Source organism: Ornithodoros turicata, chromosome 3 (genome assembly GCF_037126465.1).
Source record: "Ornithodoros turicata isolate Travis chromosome 3, ASM3712646v1, whole genome shotgun sequence".
In the NCBI taxonomy this organism is placed as follows: domain Eukaryota; kingdom Metazoa; phylum Arthropoda; class Arachnida; order Ixodida; family Argasidae; genus Ornithodoros; species Ornithodoros turicata.
In genome coordinates this window covers 16,115,291-16,129,532 of record NC_088203.1, presented here as the reverse complement: position 1 = coordinate 16,129,532, position 14,242 = coordinate 16,115,291, and the positions used below count along the sequence as shown (strand labels likewise).

The following is a 14,242-nucleotide window of genomic DNA, read 5'->3' as shown; positions in this document are numbered from 1 at the left end:
CCTCCACCACCAGTCCTAAAAGCACTACTGAACACTTTGGGCAACTAAATTACCACGAGCAACAGGGTAGGGTATCGCCTCTGACGATGAAGCACCTCATCATGACCAAAGTAAACAAGTGACACTAACGCGGTGCTTCTTCTGAACCGAGTGAACCAAACGTTCCCAAAGCAGCTGAGAGATGCTCACCTGGATATCAATCTAATGTTTTCAATAGCCTTTGTCATCGGCGTTTCTTGCATGTCAGTAATTGTTACGCCAATGACGAACTCAAAGCCAGCAGAATGTAACTTGCACCCTAGGTGATGGACGAAGTGTGACAACCAGTCCCAGTCGCTCAAACTCGTCTTCAAATAGACCGTCCCCATTCCGTCGAGGTTGTATTCAAACAACCAGCCCACCATTTTGGCGAACAAAATTTCGCCTTTGGTTTGGTCTCCCATGTCTCTGAGGAAAGTAGCAAACTTCAGCGGTACAATAGCTGCTATTAGTTTCACTCCTGGTCGCTTGAATCTCTGCATCAGCCGCACGCTGTCGACATCGGGGAAGATGTGCATGTAGGTACTGGTGTCATAGTCAATAAACCCGTAGACGTAGTAGTCGCAGTAGTCTGTCGGAATGTCGTTTGGGTTGTCACTACCGGTACAGACACACACTAGTTTCCTCGGCTCTGAAAGACAAAGAAAACAAGAACCCTTTCATTGGTAGCATGGCTGCGTCCTTGTTTGCGCCAACCATAGGACTATCGTAATGCGTAGAAACCAAGGAACCGAAAAAAGGATATCTCAACAACTCGCAGTAGAACGTTTAGGTAGTACAATGTCCCCCAATTGGTGAGATCTGCTGGGTTTGGGGGGGCGTATAATTTATTTTGGTGACCTTCCCTATGGTAACTGTGTGGTGGAGTTGACTGACTGACTGGTGATGGCTCACTGGAAAGTTGCAGCACTAGTTGGCAGTTGTGAAACAGTTGAAGAACCGCTCTCGCAGACGGCGGGTGAGCTCAACGCTCACAAAAACCAGGAATCACTTTGGCAGCCACAACCCAAGAACTATGAATGATAAAAGAAAGTACGGCATTGCCAAGCAGGAAGTCTTCAGTCTTGTGTCCTCGAGGCCCAGCGACAGAACGGTGCAATATATTGTTGTTGTATCTCGGTAGCAATATCTATAACAATACTTATAAATGTCGATTTGTATTTCAGTACGTTGATTAGTCCTTTACGACCCTGAAATGCTAATCAGTGATCACTACTGGTATCGAGGACCCGAAGAAAAAAAAAGAAAGATTTGCATGTCGCTCTCCTGTGGTGAAGTTGCAAGACTAGTAAGTTGCCGCACCAGTTGACTAGGTTTGAAACAGCTGAGGAACACGACGACGTTGACAGCCGTTGCTTGGCGATCGAACGCTGGGACGAAACTCGTGGAAGAGCCATAGATGTCGAAGGTTGCTCAGTAGATATTCTGGCTCTATGCTTTTGGAAATGGTATGCTTCATACGCTAAAACCCCTGACGTCAAACGACATGAAAGACGGAAATTCTGCATAAAAAGACGACTTGTACTGGATTGGATTGGATACCAGGAAGGCTGAGGCGGAGTGGCGCCAAAGAGACGTGGCTTTAGCCTGCCATTTCCTGCCGAACTTCGTTGGGAAAGAGCATCGGATCCTTACAAATCATTTGCTTTCACCCAATTTTTCTCCCTCCCAACATTCGTTCTAGCATCACACCTTATGATTACTGTGGTATCAAACGCGCACCAAGCAAGCAGTTGGGTCACTCTTTCGCACAAGATTCCAATCAGGCCGCTCGACCATCTCAGATATGAATACACAGATGAGTAGGTGCAGGTCTCAGGCAAAGATACGTATATAGTCGTTGAGGTGGCGAAAGGATCCAATATGTAGTGTTAAGTGTACATCACTCTTTTGTCATTTACGTGCCCGTGCCTTATTGGATCATCTCGGGTTGGGCACGAATTGATACAAAGCATCGCGCATCCGTACTCTTGCACCAGACGGAGCGCGCTCGCTCTCAGCACTGGTCGCGCCTTTTGCGTTGTCCACTGTGGTCTTGCAGAACGAACTTTGCACCCTAGTGTCATTTTGCTCTCCGCTCAACTCAGATATACTCATGTTTTGTCATCGTCCAGATTGGAATGGTGTGGCAGTTCTAGAGTTATGTTGACAGTATACTCACTGTGCAGGGGTCCCCACTGACGCGCCACGTTGGGTTCTGAATGAAGGAATTGACAAAAAAACATAAGGCAAACTCAAAGTCACGTCGATGTAATGAGGACTCTCAGCACTTACTCTGAATGTTAAGATCCTTTTCCTTGTAGCCTAGTGGAACACATTAAAGTCATTTCACGTCTAAAATAGACGTTCGACAATAAGTGCTTACCCGCCGCAACGGCCGTAACGTTCACACGGCTGTAGGCTTCTTTGCGGCATTTACTGCCCCCGTCGAAGTCAGTGTTGAAAGCAGCCACGCATATGTTAGGGTAGATCGACATTGCTCCGCTGACCTGCGACAGGAAATCATATGGTCACCACGTGCTTTCTTTCGGACATCGACGCATCGGGCAAAGTCACGAAACCTTTCGCTGAAGAAGCCGTTCTGTTTCATGAGAAATCCAGATATCTCCTAGGTAACGGCTGGCAGCCAGGGAGTACTGCCCTTCTTCCGATTTCTGCCACTCTTCGGTACCGCACAACTATATATGAGGCAATAGAAAGTCGTGAAACGTTTCTCCGCTGCACTCTAAATATTTTCACACCTTTAAAGGTGTAAAATTGGTGTATTCTCATGAATTACACCTATTTTACACTATAAAACCTTAGCTTGAAAATTTTCGAGGGTGTAACTATGATGAACTACACCCTTTTATGAGACATTGTCAAAAGGGTGTGGTAAGTGTGCAACAGATTGTGTATTTGGAGGTGGGACAGTCTCCATAACACAGGCTAAATGTATTCCTGTTCCTGTGCAGTGTTGGAGTGCTTGTGGTACTCAGAACTTAAGCTTGTGATACAAGTTGTGATATAAAGACCAAATGCACAGTTACTCAACATTTGGTACACTGTCACCTAACCCCTCAAGGTTAGATGACTGGAAAATATAAAATTACTACTATGTGATAAAGCTGTATTAAGTGATACGTTTGAATACCTTCATGCCTACGTAATGTAGGATATGTATGCTGCATGGCATAATGTCAACCTAATAAAAGCATAACTATTCAGTTCCTGTGATTGTGTCTGATATGTATGATGCCCGCATATACCCACATCAATCACCTATATAACATGCGTGTGCTGTGCAACATGTGTCTGCAATGTCCTATTTTTGCTTCACACAGAGTACAGCTGAGTAGTATGCCTGGAAAGTATTACAAGTTCAGTGTGAGAAAAGTATATTCTTGACTTTTTAAATAATATTTTGAATGGCTGTGATCGAAGAGTGATGCCAAGATAGCCACAATGACACTCCAAAGTACCAAGCATGTGCCTTCTGTAAAAACTAGAAACACTATATTTTCGCAGTGAAGCTGTAATAATTTCCAGCTGCCTCTTCAATGATTTGCAGGTTACATGACACCCTTCCATACAATTACACCCTTGATTTCTTGAGGGTGTTCCGTTACACCTTAAAAGGTGTGCGCCATGCACATGTTCTTTTACACCCTTTAAGGTGTAAAATTATTGCAGTACAGCTTCTCAGTGTCCGCAAATGCGCGCTAAGATAATTCGTCTGTGCGGAGGCATGGGGGTAGGGGAGGGTAACGTTTTAAGAACCTACGTGCACCTCACTTCGAGCAGTTGTAGCTGTTTCCTCCATATTTGGGAGAGGGACCAATCAGGTCTCTCCACTGTCAATAGGAGTGTGAGGGAAACTGGAGAGCTGCGCTGCTGGGGAGAGCTGACCTACGTACATAGCGCATTTCGCGGTTTACACGACACTGAAAGGACCTTCCGTACTTACTCCCCATGGAGGAGTTGCGCCAATAGCCTATGCAAGTAGGTCAAGGGACCACGCGTCTCTCTAGCTTCATCAAACCGATATCCCATACAACGACCACATGTTTGATGATTTGACCTCCCCCCCTACATGGTCAGTCACGTGACCACCCTTCTGTCCACTTCTAATGCACAGAGACAAAATTCCCGTAGCAAGTTGCGCGACGAACACCAGTGCTCGCCCTCCTGGTTCTACGGTACAGTTGTCCTCAACTACTAACGTCAGGGTGAGCGGAGTTCACGGGGGCAAACGTACCAATATTTCGACTGCCAAGTTTGTTGGACGTTAGCTTCGCCAGTTAATTATGGAGGGAATTGTTGGGTACAAACGGGGGAAATACACTGTTGCATAATGATTTTTCTAGCAAGCAATTTGATTCGCCAATGAGGCTAAAAATGAGCAGTTGCATCCAACGTTCGAGGCTTTGTATTACTGGATGAGGCATATAGTCTACAGTGCGTTTGGCTCACTCCGCCTGAATGCACCGTCCAGACTCGCGTACTTACATCTTTGATCTCCTCCACATTCTGACACAGTTCTCCGATGCCCGGGCTTTGTGTAAGGTGGAACCGCAGCGAGGCAAAGTTGAAGGAGACGCACATATTTGGGGAAGACCCGAGCTCCATCCATCGGAGCACCATCACCTGCAGGTATCGCTAGTAGTTCAGTTCTTAACCATATCAGCAGCCTTCTACTATACGTACAATAGGCGATGTTTGAATGCAGTTGTCACTAGATGGGAGGTACACGGAAGGGTAGGCCGTTCGGCAGAAGCTCCCTTTCCTAAAGTGAGTCTGAAGGATGACAATGTCGGCTTGCCTAGGCAGATGCGGGTGGTTATACACGATACTTTTCTACGATAGGCTTACCCCCTACGTTACTCACTTCTGAACGTGTTCTAGACGCTTAGCAATCAAGGCGGCGTCCTGGTGAAAATCCAACACCTCCAGTCCCACGACCAGTATGTGTTCTTTAGGCAGAAGGTTGCGGAAGGTCTGCGGAAGACATAGGCTGGTTTTACTCAGTTTAGCAGCGGCAGTTTTCCATCGCGTACCTCCAGAAAACCACCAAGATCTTCAACAGCGGTGGATCGGATCCGGAGGTTGATGATGGCTACGCCGTCGAAGTCGCTAGCAGCAAGTGCCAACCGAGTATTGTTCCGTTCCATGAAATGTTCTTCAGCAAGTAGGTATTTAACTTGAGAATTCACCCTCCGCTTCAGCTGGCCAAGGAGTTCTTTCACTAGAAGTAAACTCATGGAAACTGTGTACAAGAACTTGACCTCCTAATGTTCTAACCTCCAGCTGTCTCTTGCCAGAAGGCGACGTGCGTGCATTGACTCGGAGGAGGGTTGTTCGCTGCCACCCATTCACGACTCATGAAGCAAACGAATGGACGACTTGCGCCTTTTCAGAACAGAAACAGAACACTTGTGGCACCAACGTTCACCAGATTGCTCGTTATAGTGTAAAATAAATTAATAGTTCCAAAAGAACGCCGAACGGAACGAGATTGTCCAGTCCACGCTCATGCTCCATTTGCGCGGAGATTTGTGCCTTCTCATCACGGAGTGTCTGCATGAGCAACTTTATCGAACGAAATGGCGGAGGAGACGATAGTACAAAAAGAGAAACGTCAGAGTTCCCTGAATGCACGTAACCATTCAAAGGTTACGTCACGTCCTCTCGCGTACACTCTAGAGCACTGCACGGGCCGACTTTTCCGGGCCCGACCCGGCCCGGGCGCATCAAAAAATGGCCCGGCCCGACCCGGGCCCGGACCTTCATATTTTTATGCGGCCCGGCCCGGCCCGGCCCGGTGACCCGGCGAGTAGATCCCGGCCTAGTATTTCTAGCCACGACGTACGCGTTTCTGGCGATTATCAAACAAATTTATAAGTAAATTTATAAGGAGAGAAGACAAACATACAAGTGATGGCGGTTTAACACCGTAACCGCACGAGACCAAATTAAATCCAGAACGCACGGGGCGTTATCGTTACACTGTCAAGATTTTGCGGAGATAGAGCATGCTGTCGACATACTGCTTCTCCCAGTCCCTATCCCTCTCACCAAGCTTTGCCAAAGTGATCGTGAAATATGTGAGGAGTGAGGAGCAATGTAAAGTGGCTTGGAGAATGTTCTAGAGGGTCGAATCATATGCATAATGCAGTACCCTTTGCTTGTCTTTGCAAAATATGCACAGGAATGACGCAAGCGCATGATGATATGAACTAATGCATCTCCAATGTGTGGAATTAGCTGCGTGGCCTGGCCGGGCCTGACTCTCGGGAACATATTTGTCGGCCCGGGCCCGGCCCGGCCCGTGGTGGTGGCGTATTTTAACGGCCCGGGCTCGGCCCGGCCCGCGGTGCTGGCGTATTTTGTCGGCCCGGGCTCGGCCCGGCCCGGAGCACACAGCCAATAACAAGCCCAGCCCGGCCCGCGGGCCGGGTCGGGCCCGGGCCCGTGCAGTGCTCTAGTACACTCTTCCCCTCAGGAAGGTTTCTGCTGCTCAGCACAGAATGTTCCTTGTTTCGCTCCTGGTCTGCTTGTGTCGTCTGCTAGCACCATCGCTTTGAGCGCCCTCTTTCGCGTTTTGTCTTTCCTCGTTTCTTCCAGCGTCGTCCAAATACTCTGTGCGTATCGCGATATCTTCTTGGCGCGTGCAGAAAGACGGGCTCACATCCTATGGAAATCGATCCTCTATCCAACAGACTAGTTTTGCGCTTATCGACACCTATGCTGGAACTGAGCGACCACACTCAGGTTCAACCCCGGCAGAGGACGGTAGCAATGTGGGAGAGGTAAACGTTGCGTCCATCACCGTGTGTTAGAGATCTCCGGTGTAGAGCCCTCCACCATCCGCCGATATCCGCAAAATACTTGCGGATTCGGATGAAAATTTAGCACTTTCTGCGGTGTGCGGATCGGATGTGGATGGCTCGAGGACGGATGCGGTTCGGATGCGGATGCGAAAGCAGCGGATCGGTAGCGGGTCGGATGCGGATATACCGCGTGCTGTAATTTTTCCATCAGCAATTTATTTGTATTGCGCGCTGACAGCAAGCGCATGCTCGGGTTCACCTTTGGCCGTGCACGGCCAAGACGGGAGAGGAGGCGTTCTGGCGTCTCGAACCACGCGAGCACCGGCGAGGTAGCGTTCCACACGTTCCAGAGGACTCTCCATATCGCGTTTGTAGAAAGGTTTACCTGTGCTTGTCGTCGTGAGTCCTTCCGTGACAGCATGGAAGCATCCGAAATTATACCAACATGCTTCCGGCGGTTTTTACGCGTCCTTCGAAACACGCGGATTTTGCGGATCGGATGCGGATGGTGCGTTTTGCTCAGCGATTCGGATGCAGATGTAAACTGTTGTGTATGCTGCGGATGCGGATCCGATGCGGATAACGTGTGCGCGGGTGCGGGTAGGATGCGGTGCCAAAAACCTCTTCCGCGCAGGGCTCTACTCCGGTGCACCTCAAAACAAGCCAAATAGTCGAAATTATCCGCAGTCCTCCCCTGCGGCACGTGCAGCATTCACAACACTATTGGCTGACTCACCTTACGTGTAAATCTACTCCAATTACTTGGGCGTCCACTGGAAGACAGCCATTCGCCATATTAGGCTCGGTGCGCTGCTTCGAACAACCACCCAACAACGGCTAAGGCTTGCGCGTTCGAACCTCTGCACGCGCTGCAGCGTTCCCCGAAGAAACCCACTGCGTGCAATGCCCGGAATTTGACGATCGACAGGCCCTACACGCCCTTATCAGAATCTCCTCCTCCTGCAAGGTCAGACAAAGAAGCAAGAATAGAAGCGCTAAAGGCACTCTATGTATGTATGTAGTGGTATATAGATATCATCGCTATTAACTAAAGCTATTAAAGTGTCACTCCCACCATGAAAGGAAGGTGCCTCAAGGATTGTATACGCGAAATTTCAATCCTGTTTACGAACGCTGTGCATTTGTGTCAATTTTTGAAGATCTGTTGAGCCTCGTGTGAAGCGAGCGACGTAATCATAAGCCCACAAACTGCAATGATGTCATGTTTCGGAGGGGGCACTCGTCTCCTAGCAACAACGACGGCGTCCGTGGTGGAGAAGTCATGTGAGGCTGTCAGAAAGACGGGAACATGGGAGAGACGTCTTCTCCCTCTGTTTTCTCGAAGGTCGGAGTGGTCGGATTATATGTCACGTGGGGCGCCGCTAACGAAGTGCAAAAAGTGAGCTCCCCGAAGACGCGAAGGGCAGCAACGCTGCCAGATGAGAGCCGTATGCTCCGTCAGAGCCAAACATAATGTCACAGTTCTCAACAATAAAAACGTAGAGCCAAACTATTTTGCAGGAATGTAAAGTGAGACAAGAAGATTTTAGCAACATAACTTTGGTAGGATTCTGAAGACACGAGATTTAGTCCGTAGGCGCCCCATCAGGCAGACACACTGCTCCAGTACACCATCCAGCTTTTAGTAATACTGCTACTATTACTTGGCGCGTGCCTCCTCCTGCGCTCTAGCACACCGACACCTCGCTCGATAAAGTCGCTCGTGCAGATATCCGGATATCGCATAGCTGTACCGAGCAGAAGGCTTCGGAATATTACGAAGGCCTCACTAACAAAGGTAGAAAATCCAGCGAAACTTTATGGAAACGCAAAGGGAAAGGCCTCGCGGCGAGAGGGCCCTCTTATAACGAAGTACTTACTAAGCTTGCTCTCATTTGTACGCTCATACGCCACTGGACGCTCTGGAAATACGGTTGGGTGGCCGTGAGTTTTGAAAATACTGCGAGACGTAGTCACATACCAGTTCTCGAAGGTTGAGTGTCAACAGGATGAAGCGGTGGAGAACCTGCAATGTCCAGCGCTATAAAACATCAGCAGCATATATGGATGATCATTGAAACTTTACCTACAAGCTCCGCAGACACGATTGCAGCTCTTCCTGTAACATATATTCATATTGCTATACAGTAAAATTTCAGACATGTGCCACTTTGCATGATAAGGCACATTCTGGCAACTGTACTCACCTTCAGTCATTTGAGGAAGCTGTTGGTACGCAAGGTTAACGGTGGCTTCAGTCTTCACGTACCCTAAACACAACAAATTTGCTCTCCATTGTGTCAGAGCCAAGAGGTAACATACTCTCTGCAATCGCGGAGACTCGGGCGAATCTTCTTTCATGAGCTTCGCAAGCTTGAGTGGCATCCTCGAGATCGACATTGAACGCTGCCACACAGGCACCTGGGTGCTGATCGAGTGCGCGTTCCACCTGGACGTAAAATCAAATTCGCGTTTTTCTGCTTTGCAGAGAGATTACAGACTCCGCAATACCTTCTGTCCGAGGAGTTGGACGGATTCAAAAGACTGCCACACAGAGCCCTTTTCGCGAACCGCTGAGAACGACTCCGATGTCTCGTCATCCCTCTTCCATCCACTCTCATTGCACGTCTATTAAAGAAGCAGAGAAGGTGCAGGACACCCGTTTTTCTTAGGGACCAAACTACACAGAACGCAGCATGCAGAATGCATTCTCTGGTTTTGTTATGTCATCGTTGTGCAGTTTTCAATTTGCTCTCTTCTTTTTTTCTTTTTTTCTGTGCAAGCGGAGAGGGAAGGAGGGAGAGCGAAGGCCACGCGACGTGGGAAAATTCGCGCCTCCGCGAGAATGCATTTTGCATTCAAGTGTCTTCTGTAATTGATTTGTTTTCTCCTTTTTTCTTTTTTGCCGGGTGTTGCGTGCACTCCCTTCAGGAAGGAGTGTTAGGCTCATTCCCAACTGTTTATGACGAGGTTCCTCCACAGTACGCAACACTGCAGCCTTGTACCTTTATTCATACGGATGAACAAGAGATGAACAAGCCTCTGCCTGATCAAAGTAATTGTATCCCTGCAGAGGACATCTACTTTTCGCAAGTCCTGACTGTACCAACAAAAGCCGTTGGTGGCAGATATCATTGGAAAGTATCCAACATTACGTACTATTACGTACTGAGGAACAGGTATTGCAACTCTACAAGCAAGCTGGGGCTTACATCTTGTTTTCTTGTGCTCATAAAGATGCCTGCTTCTACAATGTTTCAGTCGGTAGCGTGTTCGCCCTCTGATCCCGAGATCAGGGGATCGCACCCGGCCGAGGACGCCAGCAACTTGGTGGCAGGCAACCTACAGACAACCTAAGGTACAAGTTGCCTAGACACGCCGTCTTCCGCGAGGGACGTTACATACGGGGTGCCGTGTAAGTGAGCTTTCATCGCACGTAAAAGAACCCTCAGGTTGATCAAAGCAATCCACAGACCGACCGCTGTGTCGTCGCTCATAGTCTCAGTTGTCTCGCGACGTAACCCTCCAATAATAATATACCGGGTGTTTCAGTTAAATCCCCGGGCTAAATAATTCGCGAACCGGTGCACCAATCGAATAACTTCCTTTTTTCACAAGTATCTGTCCAATACCGCCTACAAGATGCGCACCGCGTGAATGAGCGGGAGGCCCTCATTATTTAAATAAAAATTCAAATGAGTTTCGTGAAAAAAAGCAGGGCGCCGTGGGCATTAAAATGAGTACTACCCCTTTTGGGACCTTCAGTGGACACCTTTTAGAGAAAAATTTGTTGTTGTTTGTTGTTTGAGAAAAAAAGAGTCATTTGTTGCAGTAATTAATTGGTTTCGGTTTACATATTTTTGTCGCGGCTGGTCGCAGCGAAGCGCAAAAGGACGTAATTCATTGGTGTAATTCATCGGTGTAAGGACGTAATTCATTGGTGGACATGGGAGTGAAAGAGCGTCCTTTTGCGCTTCACCGCGACCAGCCGCGACAAAAATATGTAAACCGAAACCAATTAATTACTGCAACAAATGACCCGCTTCGGTTGCAGATTTTTCTCTAAAAGGTATCTACTGAAGGCCCCAGAAGGGGTAGTACCCATTTTAATGCCGACGGCGCCCTGCTTTAGAAGTTAGCTCTTTTCAGTAAACTCATGAGCGCCTCCGCTCATTCACGCGGTGCGCATCTTGTAGGCAGTATTGGACAGATACTTGTAAAAAAGAAAGTTATTCGATTGGTGCGCCGATTCGCGAATTATTTAGCCCGGGGATTTAACTGAAACACCCGCTATACCGGGTGTTTCAGTTAAATCCCCGGGCTAAATAATTCGCGAACTGGTGCACGAATCCGCGAACTTTCTTTTTTACAAGTATCTGTCCGATACCACCTACAAGCTGCACACCGTGTGAATGAGTGGGAGGCGCTCATTATTAAAATAAAAATGCAAATGAGTTTCGTAAGAAAGCGTAACTTCTGAAGCAGGGCGCTGTCGGCATTAAAATGGGTGCTATCCTTTTTGAGACCGCTCAATGGACACCTTTTAGAGAAAAATCTGCCACCGAAGCGGGTCATTTGTTGCAGTAATTAATTGGTTTCGGTTTACGTATTTTTGTCGCGGCTGCTCGCGGCGAAGCGCAAAAGGACGCTCTTTCACTCCCTTATCCATCAATAAATTACGTCCTTACATTAATGAATTACACCAATGAATTACACCAATGAAATACGCCCTTTTGAGCTTCGCCGCGACCAGCCGCGACAAAAATACGTAAACCGAAACCAATTAATTACTGCAACAAATGACCCGCTTCGGTGGCAGATTTTTCTCTAAAAGGTGTCCACTGAAGGTCCCAAAAGGGGTAGTACCCATTTTAATGCCGACAGCGCCCTGCTTTAGAAGATACGCTTTTTGACGAAACTCATTTGCATTTTTATTTTAATAATGAGCGCCTCCCGCTCATTCACACGGTGTGCAGCTTGTAGGTGGTATCGGACAGATACTTGTAAAAAAGAAAGTTCGTGGATTGGTGCACCCGTTCGCGAATTATTTAGCCCGGGGATTTAACTGAAACACCCGGTATATATACAGGGTGTTTCAAAAAACGTCATTCGGACTTTATAAAAAACGGGGCGACGGAAAAATACGGGGTAAACGGCATTTGTGTGGCAACTGAATTTGCCACCTTGCAAAAATATTTTCATTTGATTTTAATTAAAAGAAATTGAATTTCTTTAATTGAACTCCAAAATTTCCCAAGTCAACCTAAAGTTTCTTTTTTTTTTACTGAATTAGAGAGCCCGTAGCGAACTTAGTCAGATCCACCAAGAAATCCGCTCGATATTGCAAATGGAACTGCCCAAAAAAGGTCCCGAAATTGAGGCTTCAGAGTTTCGGGTATTCAACGGCGCACCAAATCAGTGGCAAAGATGCGCGGAGAGCAGGACATGCTCCTGCCCCCATGAAAGATAGAAGGCCGAAAAAAAAAGAGGCCGGGAAAAAAGAGGCGGATCCGAAACTCTGAAGCCTCAATTTCGGGACTTATTTTGGGCAGTTCCATTTGCAATATCGAGGGGATTTCTTGGTGGATCTGAATAAGTTCGCTCCGGGCTCTCTAATTCTGTAAAAAAAAAAACGTTAGGTTGACCTGAGAAATTTTGGAGTTCAATTAAAGAAATTCAATTTCTTTTAACTAAAATCAAATGAAAGCATAATTGCAAAGTGGCAAATTCAGTTGCTACACAAATGCCGTTCACCCCGTATTTTCCCATCGCCCCGTTTTTTTTTTTTTTTATAAAGTCCGAATGACACGTTTTTTGAAATACCCTGTATATACAGGGTGTCCGGTGATAGTGTGTCATTAAATTTCTAACTACTTGGAGTACACACACACATACTTTTGCCACAGATTCAGGCCGTTTGCATTCGCGTCACACATTAATTAAGCTAATTTCGCTAATTGAACTCGAAAATTATCCAACAAAAGTTAACGTATTTCTTGATGAATTCGGAAGCCAATGGCCATAGCACACTATTCGAACCGAAATCATATTTTTTTTCTGAAGATTTGTACAAAAATTTGACAGCCGCAAAACCGTCCCCGTGCGAGGTGCGCTCGCTGATATTTACGTTTGCGGAACTTTTCGCTCCATCCAAATACCCTCCCTCCTATGCGAACAAGAACATAATCATGCCTTCCGCCCTTATCAACGTGCATACCGTCAGTCCCCAGCCACTGATAACGTCGGTTACCACGGTAATGCCCTCGATCGGGTGTGGCTGTTTCCACTTTGTCTCGGTAAAGGCAGAGCCAGCATTTACGCAAACGCAAATTTCATGAAACACGCCTTGCCAAATGACTGTTTTGCGGCTGCCAAATTTTTGTACACATCTTCAGAAAAAACCTGTAATATCAGTTGGAATAGTGTGCTATGGCCATTGGCTTCCGAATTCATCAAGAAATACGTTAACTTTTGGCTGGCATCTTTGGCATCTTTTGTTGGCTAATTTTCGAGTTCAATTAGCGGAATTAGCTTAATTAATGTGTGACGTGAATGCAAACGGCCTGAATCTGTGGCAAAAGTATGTGTTTGTGTATTCCATGTCGTTTCATAATTTTCTGAAGGTAAACCTAGTTTTAGAAATTTAATGACACTTTCTCACCGGACACCCTCTATACAGGGTGTCTCACGTAACGTGTCAAAAAACATATATTTCAAAATCTACACGTCGGAAAATTATGGGGTCAACGGTATTCGCCTTCAGAGAGTTCTTGCCATCGTGTGAGGACACTTTTATGAATTTTTCGCCATGAGAAATTTAATTTTCCGGATATTGCCTAGTCAACCTAACATTTTTTCGGCAGATTCGGGAAGCACGGGTCGAGTTTAGCCCACCACGGAAGATTTGATTTCGTAGTACAAAAGTAAGTAGCGGGAAAAAATTATCCCATTTTTGCTGCGCAAAATGCCGCTCGCCTTTCGCATCCCGTCAAAGCGCTCCGGCAAGCGACGCATGAAAAACAGTCGCCCCGCCCCTTTAATTCCACTCTCAACGCCCTCATCTTATCAGCGACAGGTTCACTTGGTGATTGCATTTATCTTCTTTTGTTGTTCTACTCTTCGCTTTTTTTATCCTTTGCTTTAGTGATACGGCTCGCCAACCTGCATGATATGAAGGGCCGATTGCGAAAGGGTGGGGCTACCGTTTTTTATGCGTCGCTTCCCGGAGCGCTGTGGCAGAATGCGAAAGGCGAGCGCCAATTTGCGAGGCACGAAATGGGATATTTTCCCAATTTTTTACCGCTCCATACCTTTGTGCCGCGAAATCAATTTTTCCGTGGTTTGCTAAACCCGTCCCGTGCTTCCCGAATCTGTCGAAAAAATGTTAGGTTGAC

General features: G+C 47.1%; 1 protein-coding gene and 1 long non-coding RNA gene across 3 annotated transcripts in view; one reads left to right on the top strand and one right to left on the bottom strand.

Moving 5' to 3' along the window:
- The window catches only part of LOC135388214 (uncharacterized), an 89,635-nt gene that overhangs the window by 61,715 nt on the left and 13,678 nt on the right, over positions 1 to 14,242 (bottom strand). The window contains exons 31-46 of the mRNA XM_064617616.1: positions 9,360 to 9,476; positions 9,171 to 9,297; positions 9,056 to 9,118; positions 8,935 to 8,967; positions 8,830 to 8,874; positions 8,729 to 8,770; positions 5,320 to 5,427; positions 5,076 to 5,263; positions 4,907 to 5,016; positions 4,726 to 4,840; positions 4,528 to 4,665; positions 2,601 to 2,717; positions 2,405 to 2,528; positions 2,314 to 2,343; positions 2,201 to 2,236; positions 190 to 670 (exon numbers count right to left, since the gene is read on the bottom strand). Of these exons, the coding sequence (XP_064473686.1) occupies positions 190 to 670; positions 2,201 to 2,236; positions 2,314 to 2,343; positions 2,405 to 2,528; positions 2,601 to 2,717; positions 4,528 to 4,665; positions 4,726 to 4,840; positions 4,907 to 5,016; positions 5,076 to 5,263; positions 5,320 to 5,427; positions 8,729 to 8,770; positions 8,830 to 8,874; positions 8,935 to 8,967; positions 9,056 to 9,118; positions 9,171 to 9,297; positions 9,360 to 9,476 (1,874 nt within the window). The remainder of the gene's footprint in view (positions 1 to 189; positions 671 to 2,200; positions 2,237 to 2,313; positions 2,344 to 2,404; positions 2,529 to 2,600; positions 2,718 to 4,527; positions 4,666 to 4,725; positions 4,841 to 4,906; positions 5,017 to 5,075; positions 5,264 to 5,319; positions 5,428 to 8,728; positions 8,771 to 8,829; positions 8,875 to 8,934; positions 8,968 to 9,055; positions 9,119 to 9,170; positions 9,298 to 9,359; positions 9,477 to 14,242) is intronic.
- The window catches only part of LOC135388215 (uncharacterized), a 72,799-nt gene that overhangs the window by 50,892 nt on the left and 7,665 nt on the right, over positions 1 to 14,242 (top strand). The window lies entirely within an intron of this gene.